This window comes from Notamacropus eugenii, chromosome 4, assembly GCF_028372415.1.
Source record: "Notamacropus eugenii isolate mMacEug1 chromosome 4, mMacEug1.pri_v2, whole genome shotgun sequence".
In the NCBI taxonomy this organism is placed as follows: domain Eukaryota; kingdom Metazoa; phylum Chordata; class Mammalia; order Diprotodontia; family Macropodidae; genus Notamacropus; species Notamacropus eugenii.
The window spans coordinates 184,889,919-184,905,577 of NC_092875.1; the positions used below are offsets into that span (position 1 = coordinate 184,889,919).

At 37.2% G+C, this 15,659-nt stretch overlaps 1 protein-coding gene across 13 annotated transcripts in view; it reads left to right on the top strand.

Moving 5' to 3' along the window:
• The window catches only part of PHACTR1 (phosphatase and actin regulator 1), a 668,125-nt gene that overhangs the window by 398,912 nt on the left and 253,554 nt on the right, over nucleotides 1-15,659 (top strand). For all 13 annotated transcript variants that reach the window (XM_072603838.1, XM_072603846.1, XM_072603839.1 and 10 more), the window contains one exon: nucleotides 5,868-6,032. In XM_072603838.1, coding sequence (XP_072459939.1) covers nucleotides 5,868-6,032 — 165 coding nt within the window. The remainder of the gene's footprint in view (nucleotides 1-5,867; nucleotides 6,033-15,659) is intronic.

The following is a 15,659-nucleotide window of genomic DNA, read 5'->3' on the forward strand; positions in this document are numbered from 1 at the left end:
ACACTATAGCCTGAGAAGGTACTGTTTTCATGGAGTGTGTGGTACAGTTGAAAGAGAACTGGCTCTGGCATCAAAGAATCTGGGTTCAAATTCCTCCTCTGTTAACTGCCTCTGTAACTTTGAGTAGTCACTTAATTTCCAAAATGGAATAGTTAAACCACATGACCACCAAGGTCTCTTCCAAGTCAAAATCATATCCCTATAAGTGGACTTTTAATATGGCAGTGAGATCATTTGTCTTGGAGAAAGGAACAGGAAAATTAAAAAAAAAAAAAGAAGTCTACCTTCATATACTAGGCAATTCCACCTAACAACTGCCAAGTTTCATGAGGCAAGTTTACTCTGCAAAATTGTATGGTGCCTAAAAAAGTATATTCTTCCAATAAGTGGTCCTCTCTAAATGGTTAGACTTGCTTTGTGGTGGCATTTGCGACTCAAAGAAGAGATAATCTTGACACAGAGGACAAGAGAGCCAAGTGGGTTTTGGCAGCTCCATTTAAATAGAAGTCATCTAATCTTTGAAGGATGCAGGATAATCATGGCACAAACACACTTGGCGTTCAGAATAGCTGGTCTTAAGTGCTTATAGAAACCTTTTCTTGAAGCCCTGTCGTCCGCCTTTGGCTCTTTAATTCTGCTCTCCATCTCTAGTAAAGTGTATATAGAGTTGTACCAGATGACCTTTGAGATCTCTCCAACTTTGAACTCCAGTGCTTATTAGTATGAAAGGAAGTAGAGCTTAATGCTTACTATGAGGTTAGAAAGAAAAGTGAACTTACAGGTTTTTCAGAGTCAGGAATATTTCTGATAGAAACATATAATATTGAGGTGGAAAAACCTTAGAGATCATCCAATGCAATCCAGTTCAATCCAAGGTGGCAGCTAGGTGGTGCAGTGGATAGAGTGCCAGGCCTAGAGTCTGGGAAGACTCATCTTCATGAATTCAAATCTGGTCTCAGACACTTACTAACTGTGTGACCTCGGCAAGTAATGCAACCTCTGTTTGCCTCAGTTCCCTCGTCTGTAAAATGGATTAATGATAACACTTTTCTCCAGGGTTGTTGTGAGGATCGAATGAGATAGTAATTGTAAAGCATGGTGCTGGGTATAGAGTAAGTACTAAATAAATGGTAGCTATCATTAACATTAATATTGTTATTACTGTGTTATTCCCTTCCTCTCTTCTGACACTAGCTCTGAGCAAGTCGCTTAGCCTCTTGAGAATCAATTTCTTCATTTGTAACATGGGGGTAATAATGCTCTACTACCTACTGTAAAGGGTATTGTGAGGTTCAAATGATATAATTCTCTCTATATAATTATATACATGTTTATGTATATAATTTCATCCATGTTTACATTATATATAATTATATAATATAGTATATACGCATATTTGTATGAATTATGTAATATACTATATATTGCTACATATACTATATAATTCATATAAATACAATTATATAATTTGAATCTCACTATATGCTTATTCATTTATTTATATATGGACATATGTACAACTTTGTGATCTATAAAGCATTAAACAGCTGAGATATGATAAAATGAAGCTTAAAGTTTAAAAAAATGCTTGTTTTCACAACAACCCTATGAGGTAAGTCATACTAACATAACTATTTCCATTTTACATGGGAAGAAACTGAAACTCAGAGAAATTTGGTGACTCTCCCACGGTCACACAGTTATTAGATGTTGGAGCCTGCATCACCATATTCCAAGTCCAGTGCTCTTTCCATTAAATCACAGATGAGACAGAGCAGAAATCCTTGGATCACTCTTCCTGAAATGGTGAGAGAGGATGCTTTCCTACTCAGTATGGTCTAATTCAGTAGTTCAGTGGGACCCAGGCATTGATACTTTTGTTAGCAAAAGCCTTAAAATGAACTCTAGCCATAAACAGAAATGTGAAAGTTAAATAGAAAGGTATCTCTTCTTATGTTAGTCAAAGGTTCCTTTCTGAACCACTTCTCTCTGTATTCTCTGAGATTTTACTCAGATCCAACCCCTCCCCACCCTGGCCATCCAAAAAGCATGGAGTCAAAATTTAAGCAGTTAAATGTTCCTCAGCCTCAGGCAGTTAAAATGAGACAGAAATCAAGGATTTCCTCTGATCTTTTCTCTTCCAAAGGGAGAGTGAAGTCATGCCCAAGACACAGCTATTGCAAACTCTGTTAAGGTCAAAGGGGAACAGAGCTGCCCGGTTCTTAGAAGAGTATTTTCTTAGACCTTAGAGATGGAAAGGATTTCAAGAGATGATCTGGTCCGGTCCTCTCATTGATTTTAGCAAAGCAATGTCTGATCCTACCCTTGGGTCAACCATCCTAGGTTCTGGCAAGATGATCTTACTTCTGCCTTGTGGCTCAGTGAACATCCTCTCTGCCACTACCCGCCTTTCCTTGGTTGCGCAAAACTATTGCTTCTGGGTAGTATCTACTCTGGGAAAAGCCTCTTCAAAACAAAGGAAGAAACTATCATAAACATCCCTTGTCTATTCCCTCTGACACCTGTCCTCCTCCCTTTCTCTCTGATGGTTCTTGCTTTCTGTGAAGCGCATCACTTTGTTCTGTCTTCCTTCTGTTTCATCTGTCTTGCCAACACAGTTAGTTGAAGTGATCAGTGCTTCCTCATCAAGCTCAGCCCTTTATTATTCTTTTGTGATACAGCAGTAAAATAGAGTGCCAAGGCCTATAAGCAAATGGATTTACAAAAGAAAAGTAATTTGGACAATTAAAAAAAATAAACCAATTGAATCTAATTAATGCATTATGCTCACAGGCCACTGAAGGCTAGAGATGTAGTCTGCATTTAGCAGCTGAATAACTTAAGTTGAATCAATAATACCCTTAGTAGGAGTCCATTTAACTACTTGGTTATAATTATGCCATAATAACAATTCTTCAGTTCCTTGTCATTTCAGATTTCATAAAGGCTTTCCTAATTTTATATTATGGTTACTTAACTATGGTTATTTCTGAGGAATTCTTCCTTCATTTAATATAGAAGTGATTATGGAACAAGAGTGTTTTCCACAAAGCTGTAAAGAATACTCACATTCGTTTACTTTACTGATTGAATCTATGAGCTGAGTTTGACTTCCTAATATCAATACTAATGATTCCATCTCCTTTTTTTTTATTCATCTTATTTCCCTCCCCACTCCAGCAACAAAAAGCGATCTGAGTTAACAACTCCAGCAATAAAAAAATTATTCTGAGCCTTGGGCAAAGGAGCATTGCATAGAAAAAATTAGCCCACAGTTTTAGCTCTATAAAGTTTGTTTTCAACTGCCTATGGGAGCTAGCTAAATCATTTCCTATAGAAAGCAAAGATTTTGTTCTTTTCCACCATAGTTTGTATTTTCCCCTCAAAGAACCAAAGTATACCTGAAAATATTAGTACAAGTAGATGATCTCTGGTTAGGCATCTTCGAAAACAGTTTCATAATTATTAAGATAGCATGGTAGACAAAGTCTAATAAGATTAAAAATTAATAGGAATAAATGTAAAGTCCTTCACTTGGGCTCAAAAAAACAATTGCACAAGTAAAGATTACATTATATAAAATAAATGACAAATATAAAAAGGGATATTATATAAAATATATAAGTATGGATATTACCTTATATAAAATTAATTACATTTCAGAAAATCACTTCTATAAATACAGAAGCTGTAGCTAAGATAATTGTTAGTATAAAAAATATCTTAGGCTTAATAGCTACAAGTTCAATATGAGTCAGAAATGTGACATGGTAGCTAATTTTTTAAAAATTATCTTAGATTGCACTAGTAGCATTTCCACTGTCCTTGCTAGCCTGTATCTGGAACATTCAATTCAATTTAAGAAGAACATAAACAACCTGGAATATGTTCAAAGGAGAGTATGTGTTTGTCTTTTGTTGCCAAAGAAGACCATGCCATCAGAGAAAAAAATGACATGACTTGCACTCGACTTTGTTTTGAGTATCCTAGGGAGGGTTGTGCAGGTCACCAGCCTCACTTCTCCTCCAGAGTCATCTCAATCCAGTGACCAGATGTTCATCAGGATGACTGGAGATGACCCAGGATGAGGCAATTGGGGTTAAATGACTTGCCCAAGGTCACGCAGCTAGTGAACGTCAAGTGTCTGAGGTGAGATTTGAACTCAGGTCCTCCTGACTCCTGCCCTGGTGCTCTATCCACTGCACCACCTAGCTGCCCCAAAAAGTAGAGTGACAAGGATTATGGAAAGAATGAAAGCCATGCTATATGGAGACTGGTTGAAGGAATTGCATATGTTTAACCTGAGGAAGAGAAGACTTAGCAGCAATGTGAAGATATAGTTGCCTTTAAGTATCTGAAAGTCAGCCACATAGAGGAGTGAATGAATGAAAAGTCATTATTAAGTACTTATGTTCTAGGCACTGTATTGAATGCTGTGGATACAAATATAAAAGCAAAATAGTTCCTCCCAGCGTAGAGCCTTACATTGTACTAGGGGAATAAAACACAAACAGGGGAGTGTGTATGATCAGGGACTTCAAAGGGATGGTGAGAGGAGTCTTATGTCAGTTTATTAACATATACATTCCAGAAATGGTTGTTAAATTTGTTTATTGCTTGTTCCTACAACTATTGGTGGAAAGGGGGGAAGGAGGGATGGTGCTCAGGGCAAGAATACCAGGCAGTTAGAGGTAAAGCCTGGGTCACTAAAGGATGGCAAAAAAAATAATTGCAGATACCCTATACTGAATGACACTTCCAAGAGACAAGGTGCTTGTCCTTGGCACATGTTAGGAACATAATAAATGTTTGCTCCTTTCCCTTTCACCATTCTGTGTAGAAAAGTGGATTCTACTACATCTTCATCTAGTAAATTATTTCTTGTCTTTAAGTTTCAGTCTCCTTATCTGAAAAATTCAGACTGTATAATATTTTTTTCTCACTGGGAGGTTGTGAGGAGTCATTTGAGATTTTTTAGAAAAAAGAAAATTAGATAATTGGGGCTTCTTAGGAACCACTTCTCTTTGTGTTAGGATAAAAGCTGCTTCTTCATCTATAAACTGAGGGAGTCTCCCTCTATGACCTCCAAAACCTTTTCCAGAGACACAGTTACATGAATTTATTATATAAAAACATACCTACAACAAATGAAACTTGAGGAAAACAGGAAAGTTATTCCACAGATAGAAGAAAAAATTTCTAGGAGTATAGGATGCCAAAATTGGTTCCTAGCCCTCAGGTAGAATGACTACTTGGCAGATACATTTCAGCACTGAGGTTCCTGAACCAAGCAGGGTTGGCAGAGAGAAGTAGGTGGAAGCAGAGCTGGTACCGAAGTAGATGATTGGGGAAATATTTGTCCCCTCCTTTTTTCTCAGCAGACGGTATTGTAGTCAAGTACATACATCTGCCAAGTTTTGCTTGAAAGATTATTGGACTCCCAATTGGTCTGATGTCCTCATTTGGCTCTTCTTGATTTATTCCTCCCCTCCCCCCTTTCCATCCCAGCTCCCTCCCTACCCCCAACACACACACACACACACACACACACACACACACACACACACACACACACACGCCATCCCAGGGAAGCCTATGACTTGCCAAAAAAAGGCTTCTCTTTCTATGAGATTAGGCTACAGTGGTCAAAACCTCTTTCAGTTTTGAACTCTATAATGCTTTGCTGAAGGGTAAGCTAACATAGCACCATGAGGTGTAGGTCCCATTCCAAAAGGCAAAAAAGAAAAAAAGTCTCTTGTCATGTGGTTTCTGTTATCTGTAACCATGGAAAACGGTGGCCATCTGGGCTTTAATTTTTAACGCTTTCTTCTCTCTTTATTTCTTCTCTTCTTCCGGGGAAACACAAGCTGAGGAAGTGGAGAGACTGGCGGCAATGCGTTCTGACTCCCTGGTCCCTGGTACCCACACCCCACCAATCCGAAGGAGGAGTAAGTTTGCCAACCTGGGAAGGATTTTCAAGCCATGGAAATGGAGGAAGAAGAAAAGTGAAAAATTCAAGCACACGTCAGCAGGTAAGGACTTCTTGTTCCCACTGGGATATCTATAGACTTGATGACTCTGAAAGGTAAGTCGACTCCTGATGTTTGATTGATTCTGCCACTGGGGGCAACCAAAGTGACTTTTAAAAATGCTTTCATGTGGAGAATAACCCTTTCATTCTCTTTTCACATCTTGTGGGATTTTTTTTTATATGTCTCATTGACATTTTAAACAAAATCAAATAAGAAATCATCATTTTTGTTTGGTACCCACAAATAAAATGGTGTGTCCAAAGTTGTATACTCTCCCTGCCTTCACCTACCTCAGGATAAGCACTGAATTCTCCTGGGAGACTACCCATAGTTAGTTATCCTCTTTCTAGCATTGACAAATCATAGCTCCTATTTCCTCTACTTAAAGAAGAAATTCTCACTGCTCATTTCCATCAGTTCAAGAGGAAATCAAGGCACAAAGCAAAACAAAATCATCTTAGTCTTTGGTAGCTAAGAACATGGAAGAAAGAGTATTCATTTTTAGATTTTAGAGGATTATTCCTAAAAATCAAGAGTAGAAATATGATTATCATTATGACCAGTCTATTACACAGTTACTAGTTTTATATATCTCACAGAATTATTTTGAAGTAAATTCTCTGTAAATTTTAAAGTGCTCAGTATAAACATGAGTCATCATTGTTGTTGCTTATTGATAGAAAGGAAATTGGGAAATCATTCAAAGAGAAATATTTGCAGTAAAAGCCAAGTTATGGGTTCATTACTTTGAAATAAGCAGTCAACATAACTAAAGTTATTTTGTAGAAAAAGCTGATTGCAAGATTGGACAGAAGGAAAAAGGCTGAGATATAATGATACATCCTCCAAAAGATTTTAGGTGATCCATCTAAGCCTCCTGTTTTCAAGTGAATACTTCTCTAGCTTTGCTAGGAAAAAGTGGTCTGTAATATTCAAAATGTGTTTGAAGGTTTAAATTTATCCTACTGTCATACATCAGCTTGATTCCAAGAATAATGGGGAATAGATGAGTGGACAGATTTTTCACTTAGAAAATCAAGAGTTTCATCTACAATTTGGCAGGACCTTTGGACTCCAGTGCTGCTTACACAACAAGGCACCAGACTGATGAGTCCAGACCTGCCAGATACTGGAAAAGTTGTCTTTTGAGAAATAGCAGCACAAAGAAATTGCATTATTATCCATGGACCTTGAAATTCACACATTCACACATACACATAGAAAAAGTGTAAAATAAACAATTTTCTCATGAAATTCTCTCTTTTGGAACAGTATGATATATGTGATAGCAAAAGTTTCTACCTTGTTTTTGTCATTAATATTTCTTAACAGGTTAGTACAAGTTAAATGAATACGTCAATCATTCAATCAATAAGTATTTCTTAAGGACCTATTACATGCCCGGTGCTGTGTTAGGCATTGGGTATTTGTCAATGATGTCTTAAGGGAGTGGGGTGTTTAGTGTTTCTTCAAAGATAGTCAACCCCTAAGTTAGGGCCCTATGATGGAAAAATACTACCAAGAAGAAATTATCCCTAGATCCTGTTAGATGAGATTCATAGTATCTATAACTGACTCTAAGGCCACTCCAGTTCACTAATGTCAGTATATCTGTACCCCAGCATTCCATTTGTACCTACCTTGATTCAGAACCACAGTCTCATATGGAAAGGAGATGACTTCTGACAAAGATCGCATATCAGAAACATACTTTGGGCAATTATCCTTTCTGACTTCTGGCCCAGGGCTCTCTGAGCCACTTAGCTTCTATCAAGGACATACCTACCTGTTTGACTGGAAAAAAAAGGGGTAGGTTTCTTCTGTGCCCCTAGTCAGGACAGTCACACTTGTAACTCCTGTAACCTTGTAGTTCTTTCTCCTTTCCCCATAGCCCAATCTAATCCATCCTTCAAGGACCAACTCTTATCCTACCTCTCCCATGAAGACTTCACTTAGCTGTATTTCTGAAGTCCTATAATGCTTATCATCTGCCCCAAACAATTTGTATGTGTATGTGTGCTTGTGTGTGTGTTGGTGTGGGGGTGTATACATATATATGGGGGTGAGGTATATATGCATATATATGTATGCATGTATGTATAAAAAGCTGGATGTGTGTATACATACATATGTATGTGTCTATATATATATATATATATCCACACATATATATATGCACAGATATATTCAATGATATATATGCATACATACTCTCCCTATATATGCATGTATATTATATATGTAGTATATATATTTATAACATGCATTCAGTTATATGCATAGCTATATGTAGTTATATGTGCATATATAAATATATAATACAAGTGCATATATAATTGAATATATCTGTTATGTATTTTATATTTACTATACTTATCTTTATTATTTTATATGTTACATTACTTGTTAATGTTTCAAGCATATTATTCTTGTGACTCTCTCTAGACTATGATGCCTTCAAGGTCAAGGTTATATCACCATGTTGCCAAGAGGAATGTGGGATATTGATTAGGTGTCCAAAAAAACATTTCATTGATAGCTCACAAGTTTATCCCATGAGCCTATAAGCCAACCTGCTAGAATGGTTGGAAACTGCATTAGTATGAGAGGTTTTCATACTGATGGATTGAATTGGGTGACGTCCACCACCACTTACTAGAAAAACAATTCAAGTTATGTTCACTACTAAAGATGGGTTAGTAACAACATCCATGTATTTGAAGGACAGCATGTTAATTGATCATTTATAGGATCTATCATGGTTTGTGATGACCTCTTCTTTTTCAGGGCTATATATCATGCAGAGCCTCTCAAAAAGGCTTATCTAGGTATATAAGGAGATCCTTGTTTTGTACCTGGTATGTTGGCAAGAAACAGCTGACTTGGGAAATATCAGTTTATTGTTCATTGTTTGACATCAGAAGTGATATGATTTCAAGATAGAAATCTTCTGTCCCTGCTGTTTGTAGCCTGTTATTTGTGTAGTTATCTATAGTTCTTTTTAATTTTTTCAGTGTGGCTGACTCTTTGTGACCCCATTTGAAATTGACAAAGATACTGGAGTGGTTCACCATAGCACACAGCTAGTTAGTGTTTGAAGCCAGATTTGAACTCAGGTCTTCCTGGCTCCAGGCTCAGTACTCTATCTGCTGTGCCCCCTAGCTGTGCAACGGAGGTACATGAAAAATCATCAGTTTTTATGATGCCTCTGAAGCCAGAAGAGTAATCCCATTCACAATGAAAGAATCTGGAAGACCAAACAACTGCTATCACATACATAAAGGGAAAAAATAGCAGATAAGAAAACAGTGTGATAGAATATTCCAACGTATGATTTCTACCTCTGCTTCAGTCCATCTGTCTCACTAGTTTCTTGTATAGCATTTTCTAAATTAACCTCCCAGACCCAGCCACTCTATGAAATCTTCCAACAGGGTGCCCACGTCCCATCACTGCACTGCCACAGGGATGGAGACAAAGGAGAACATCCCCCCAGTCCCAACATAGAACAGACAGTGCTTCCCCAAAATAGTTAAATGCAGTAATCTTATCCAGAGTTCCTTGAAAATAAGGATTATATTTATAGAAAAGAGAAATTGGCAAAGAAAAAGCCACAATGATACACAGAGTCATTCTTTTATTCAGTCTTGACAAGCGAGCATCAGCTGTAGGGGTTGGCCTTGGAAATACAGAGGGAGCCAAAAGTCCCTGTGGGACTGCAAGAGTGAAGTCAGCAAGTGTTTACTGAATAACTTAGCAAAATCCCTTGCGCAGAGCAATAAATGTGTCATATTTTACTTAGAACAAATGGGGAAAAGGACCCCACTTGATTATAGACAAACATATACAGAACTTGTAAAAAGAGTGTCAATTTAGTGGGTCATTTTCAGCAAAAGAAAAAGGGACTCTTCATGTATAATGGTAACCTTATTACCTATTAGGTTGAATTAGCTTCAAATATCTTCTTTTTCTGTACTAGATACTCTTCTTTGATCTAAAGAAGGAAGTCAAAGTTCACTGACACAGAGGAAGTATGCCTTCTGGTTTTCACTTTAGTTTCAACTGAGTCAGGATATAGATAGATAGATAGATAGATAGATAGATAGATAGATAGATAGATAGATAGATAGATAGATAGATAGATATCTAAGATAGAGACAGACAGACAGATAAATAGAAAGGAGGGGAGGATTGATAGATTTATGGACAGATATATATATATAGAGAGAGAGAGAGATGTACTTACATGGATATAGATGGATGGATAGATGGATATAGATAGATATAGATCATGTAGATGGAGGTGTAAACAGATACATAGATATAAAGTATAGATATGGATAGGCATGCAGATAGAGAGATAAAGATGTGTGTGTATATATATGCAAATATGTGTGATTCCCTTATGGGTTAAGGTTTTAAAGATGGAAGATAATGTCCTTATTCCCCTGTAACACAATTGTGAAACAACATCTCATAGAACTGCATCTATTTCACCCTCCACAAAACATATCTCAGTTTTTGATGTGGGAAATCAAACCCCAAATATCACATTTCAGAAAAAAAATACTATACTGAAATTCTTTTCTAGTATGAGATTGTACAATTCTTTGCACTATAAACACTTTTTTTTTATCGAAATTTTCTACCATCTTATTTCTGATTTGAAAAAAGACCAGTGTATCGTGAGGGGAAATGAAAAGTTTCAAGATGGTCTTTAGGAAAGGCTGCCCTCAGATTTGGCACACTCATCTGAGCACTCACTAGTCTCCTTTGAATCCCCATTATATTTACGCCAATACAGTTCCCTGAGTTGGTTGAAAGTTTATGGGTTTTATAAGGAATGGAACCTTTACTGATTGTTATCCTTTAAGATCTAGCTAAGACTTCCCAGATCTCTTCCCCCACCCACCCACCCCACCCCCCCACTTACTCCAGTGGAAGAAACCTTTCTGTCTTAATCATTCTGATAATGCTTAGTTCTCCTATGCATCTACCTGGTTCTGATTTGTATTATAGTTACTTTGCATGGCTTCTCTTAGCAAATACATTGGAACTTTTTGGAGGGTAGGGGCCTCCTATTATTGGTCTTCATAATGCACACACAGCATAGTGTCACAAAGTGGCAATTTATTAAATATTATTGGGTTACCGGATCCCAGGATCTTTCTCCACCTCATTTCCAGAGAGTAGCTAAATGAATCCATTAGACTGACAGTTAATCAGCTGAGAAAACATTCTAAACTTTTAAATACATTTCATTTTCAAGTCTTTTTAAAAAGTATTTCTAAGTACTTGATTATAAGAGTTATTGAAAGACTTGTAGGAAAAGGGGAAAAAGAGATTTTGAGAAATATGAAGAGCAGGCAAGGGTTTGACTGTATTGTTTTTTAGCCTAAAATCAAACAAATGTCTGCTTAATGTTAACCCAGAATGAAAGGGAACTCTTGAAGCAGTTATTTCTCTCAGTGCTCTTGGAGATCAAGAGAAAATGGAAACATGAGATCATTTAGCTGAGCTGGGCATTGAAGGAAGGATTTCAGTATTGTACATACAAGACACATAGCCTGTAAATGGAAGGAGATCTCAGAGACAAGAGGTATAGGAGTCACTGGGATCTGAGATATAGGAGTCACTGAGTCTTCAAGGAATCCAGGAGGCAGAGGGAAGGAAGGAGAGCATTCCAGGCAGCAGAGATAGCCAATAAAGAGACAAAGTCAAAAGATGGAGTGACATGTTCAGGGAAGAGCAAGCAGACCAGGCTGATTGGTTCATGACTGAATATGTCAAGGAGAGTAGAGAAGACTGGGAAGGTCTAAGTTATTGAGCAGCTGTGAATCTGCTTTGATCGAGGGGATTCCTTCTTCCAGAGTTCCTTACACCAATAAAATTGTAACTCTGAATCAGTGTTCCAGGCACTGTACTATGTTCTGGAAATGCAAAGATTAAAAAATGGCAGTATCTATAATTAAGAAATAATAATAGCTCACTTTTTTTTCTTTTAAATTTAGTGAGCATTCACATTCAGCATTAAAGTTTAATTAGAGAGCAGGTGATATGCACTGTCTAAACAGATGAGGAAGGTGTATGGTAGTATGTGATAGGACAAAAGGAGAGTTTCAGGCAGAACATTCAAGAAAATCTTCAAAGAGAGAGATCATTTTCAGGTGGGCTTCTCAAGAAAGTCTGGATGAAGAAGCTGGCTCCTGAGCTGCGTCTAGTCTGATTAGGTTCAGTCAATGAGAGCTAGTCTGTGTAAAAACATTGCTATTCTTTTCTTGAGGCAACTTGGGTTAAGTAACTTGTCCAGGGTCAGACAACTAGTACGTATCTGAGGCTCCTGACCCCAAGGCTGGTTCTCTGTCCACTGTACCACCTAGTTGCCCCTTAGACTAGGCAAAATCACAGAGAACTAGGACTAGATTGGGGATCACTTGCAGTAAAATGTGGCTGGGAGGTGGGATATGGCTGTGGGATGTGGTTGGGATATGAAAGAGTAATATAAAATAAAATTGAGAGCCAAGTCATGATAGCCTTAAATGCCAGTCTAAGGAATTTGGTTTTTATTCTATAGGCAATAGGGAGCTACCAAAGATTTTAGAGCACTTTAGTAAAAAAAATTAGACCTGTGCATCAAGATAGTTATATTGGCAACTTTTTGAAGTTGTTTGAAGAGGTGGGAAGCAGGGCAGTTAGGGTTTATTATAATATAGAGAAATGAACATAATACATGTTGGGTAATAATAAGGATGATTAAAATGTCAAGTGATACATTGTCCCTTAAATATATTATTTATATAGATTTATATTATGTAATATATTGAATTTTCCATAATACATAATGAAAAACTATAATATGTTATATATATGTTTTGTACATATAATACATATAGTTGTGATAGGAATATATTATTTACATTTCTATGTCTATCTATATGTGTATATGTGTGTTTGCCTTTATATGTAGTACTGGGTATAGAGAGACAACTGGCATAATTAGAATAGAATGTGTTTATGGGAGATTTGTGAAAACAAAATAAATTGTATAGTAGTATGGGACTGGATTATGAAGGGTCTTGAAATACTGATGGAGGATTGTGGCTTTAATTAGTGAGGCTTAAGGAATTATTGTATGCTTTTAAAGGGCCAATGGGAGATAAGCTGAAATTAGTATTTAAGGAAAACAGTCTGACACTAGCCTGAAGAATAGATTGGAAGGAGAAAACCTGAAATCAAGGAGAGCTAGGAGGCTTCTGCAGTAATATAGGTAGGAGGTTATAAGGCTTTAGACTAGGGCAATGGTAAGAAGAATGGTAGAGGAGAGAAAGGATGAGACAATCAAGAGTGATTGGTGACTGGAGTGATGCAGGGAATGAAGGAAAAGAGTGAGTCAAAGATGACTGCTAGGTTTTGAGTTGGAATGATGGAGATTCCGGTAACACAATAATCAGAGACAAAGATATTGGAAAGGGAAACTTTTTGGTAGGGAAAATGTTTGGTTTGTTTCTAGCCATGTTGTACATTAAGAAGGTTATTCCAGCAGTTGTGTGAAGGATGGATTGGAGAGGAGAGATACTGGAAGGAAGGATACTAGTTAAGAGTTATTACAGTATGAAGAAATGACTGTGGTATAGTAAGTAGTACCAAGAGAGAAACAGCCTGATTGAAGTAGAATTTGTATATGAGAGAATAGTAGTGAAAAGAAAGGTAGGTTTAGAATAGGACCAGATCATGGAGGACACTGAACAATGAGGCGAGGCAACAGAAACATTTTATGTTCTCAATCAGGGAACAACCACGTAGAAATCCTTAGGAAATAGCTGAAAAGCAAGATAAAGGTCAGGAGTGGACATATAGATTTACAAGCCATCAGCACAGAGATCGGTCCAATCAATAAACATATGAAGTGCCTGCTAGAGCTAAACATGAATGAATTCTCCTAAGAATGAGTGAGTTCTCTAAGAATTCAATCTTTGAGAAAGAGTAAAAAGAAATAGATGCAGGAGATATATGAGAAAATACGAAGGTATCAGAATTAGAAGGACAGATTAAAAAGAAAGGCAAGTGATATATGAAAGAATACGCTCAGTCAGATAAAAGGCAAATTTGCTTCCAAAAGATTGATCAAGTGAAAGAAAGAAAAATATAGGAAGATGAGCCGGTACTAAGCTAAGTGGAAGACTTAAGGAGAAACTCACACGCAAAGGCATTGATGATTACTAGTATTGGGGGTGAAGACAGGAAAACTTAGGTGTCTTGGTAAGAGTGAAAAAAGTATGAAGGGAAGAGAGCATGCAATACCTCCATTCACTATGCCAGGCTACCTTTCTAGCTAATTGTTTATTGCTTAGCTCTTTGTAAACAATCAATCACTCATGACACGTTCATGAAATATCTACTGCATGCCTGGCACTTTGTTGATTGCTGAGGATGCCAAAAATGAAAGTCTCAAAGCTTAAACAGATTGTGAGGAGCTGTAGAATATGCTGTGGACAGGTTTTTGTTTGTTTGTTTCCTTTGGAATAGTCAACCTTCTCCAAGGTCAGAATTCTATATATTTATTCAAAGAAAGTTCTTACTGCTGTGAACATGAGCATTGTCTAACTATGACACAACTGCTAGAAGGTTTCCATTTTATTTCATGACCTACTCCAGTGTTTAAAATGTGAAGCTCCTTTTCCTTGCTGTAACATGCTTTCATATTTACAAAAGAGAAAAAGAAATATATTTCTAGAGATGCTATCTTCCTATTTTTAGATGTCAGGTCCAATCACATGCATCGTGGTATAGCTCAGTGATGTAAGGTTTGTGCTCATTTATAGAACTAGTTCTGATGATTATATAATAACCAAAATAACTACCATCTACTCCAAAAATTGTATTTAGTAGAAGAAAGTCAAATGCTAAATAATTGCTATCCGTTTGTCTACACATTTGTGAGCATGTAGTCATTTATATGGGGCTCAGGAGGAAGCACAAAGTGGAATAACTGAAGGCTTCATTTGATTAGGGTCAGAATAACTCACTGTGTCCAGGCTTTTAGGATGCCACTTTGTGTGCTTTCATCTTCACTGTGAATCTAGCTTTTTGAGTTTCCGGGAGTAAACATCAGATAGGTCATGGAAGGGAGAACATCATAGGATATTATTTTAACAGCTCATAGAAATTCATTTTTAGAAACAGAAATTTAGAAGGGACCTTGGTCACCATCTAATGCAACCCTTATCTGAAGAAGAATTTCCATTACAACATGCCTGAGAAAGGGTCACCCCGGCCCTGCTGCAAGACCCCCAGGGGGGAGGAACCCAGCCGTTACTCCCTGTGGTAGCTCATACAAGTTTTTATAACTCAGTTGCTTGGAAATTGTTCATGAAATCAAGCCTCAATCTATGTCTTTGCAAAACTTCTGCTCGTTCCTAGTTCTACTTCCTCTGGGCAAATAGAATAAGAATAATCCCTTTACTATGTGGCAATCCTTTAAATACTTAAAGTAAGTTATCCCATCCCCTCTTACGCTTTTTTTCCCTCCATGCTGTTAAAAATCCCATCATGTTGTTTACCGTCCTCTGGACATTTTCTTTTTAATCAATGGCCTTCCTAAACCCTTGCACTTAGAACTTCTGTGAT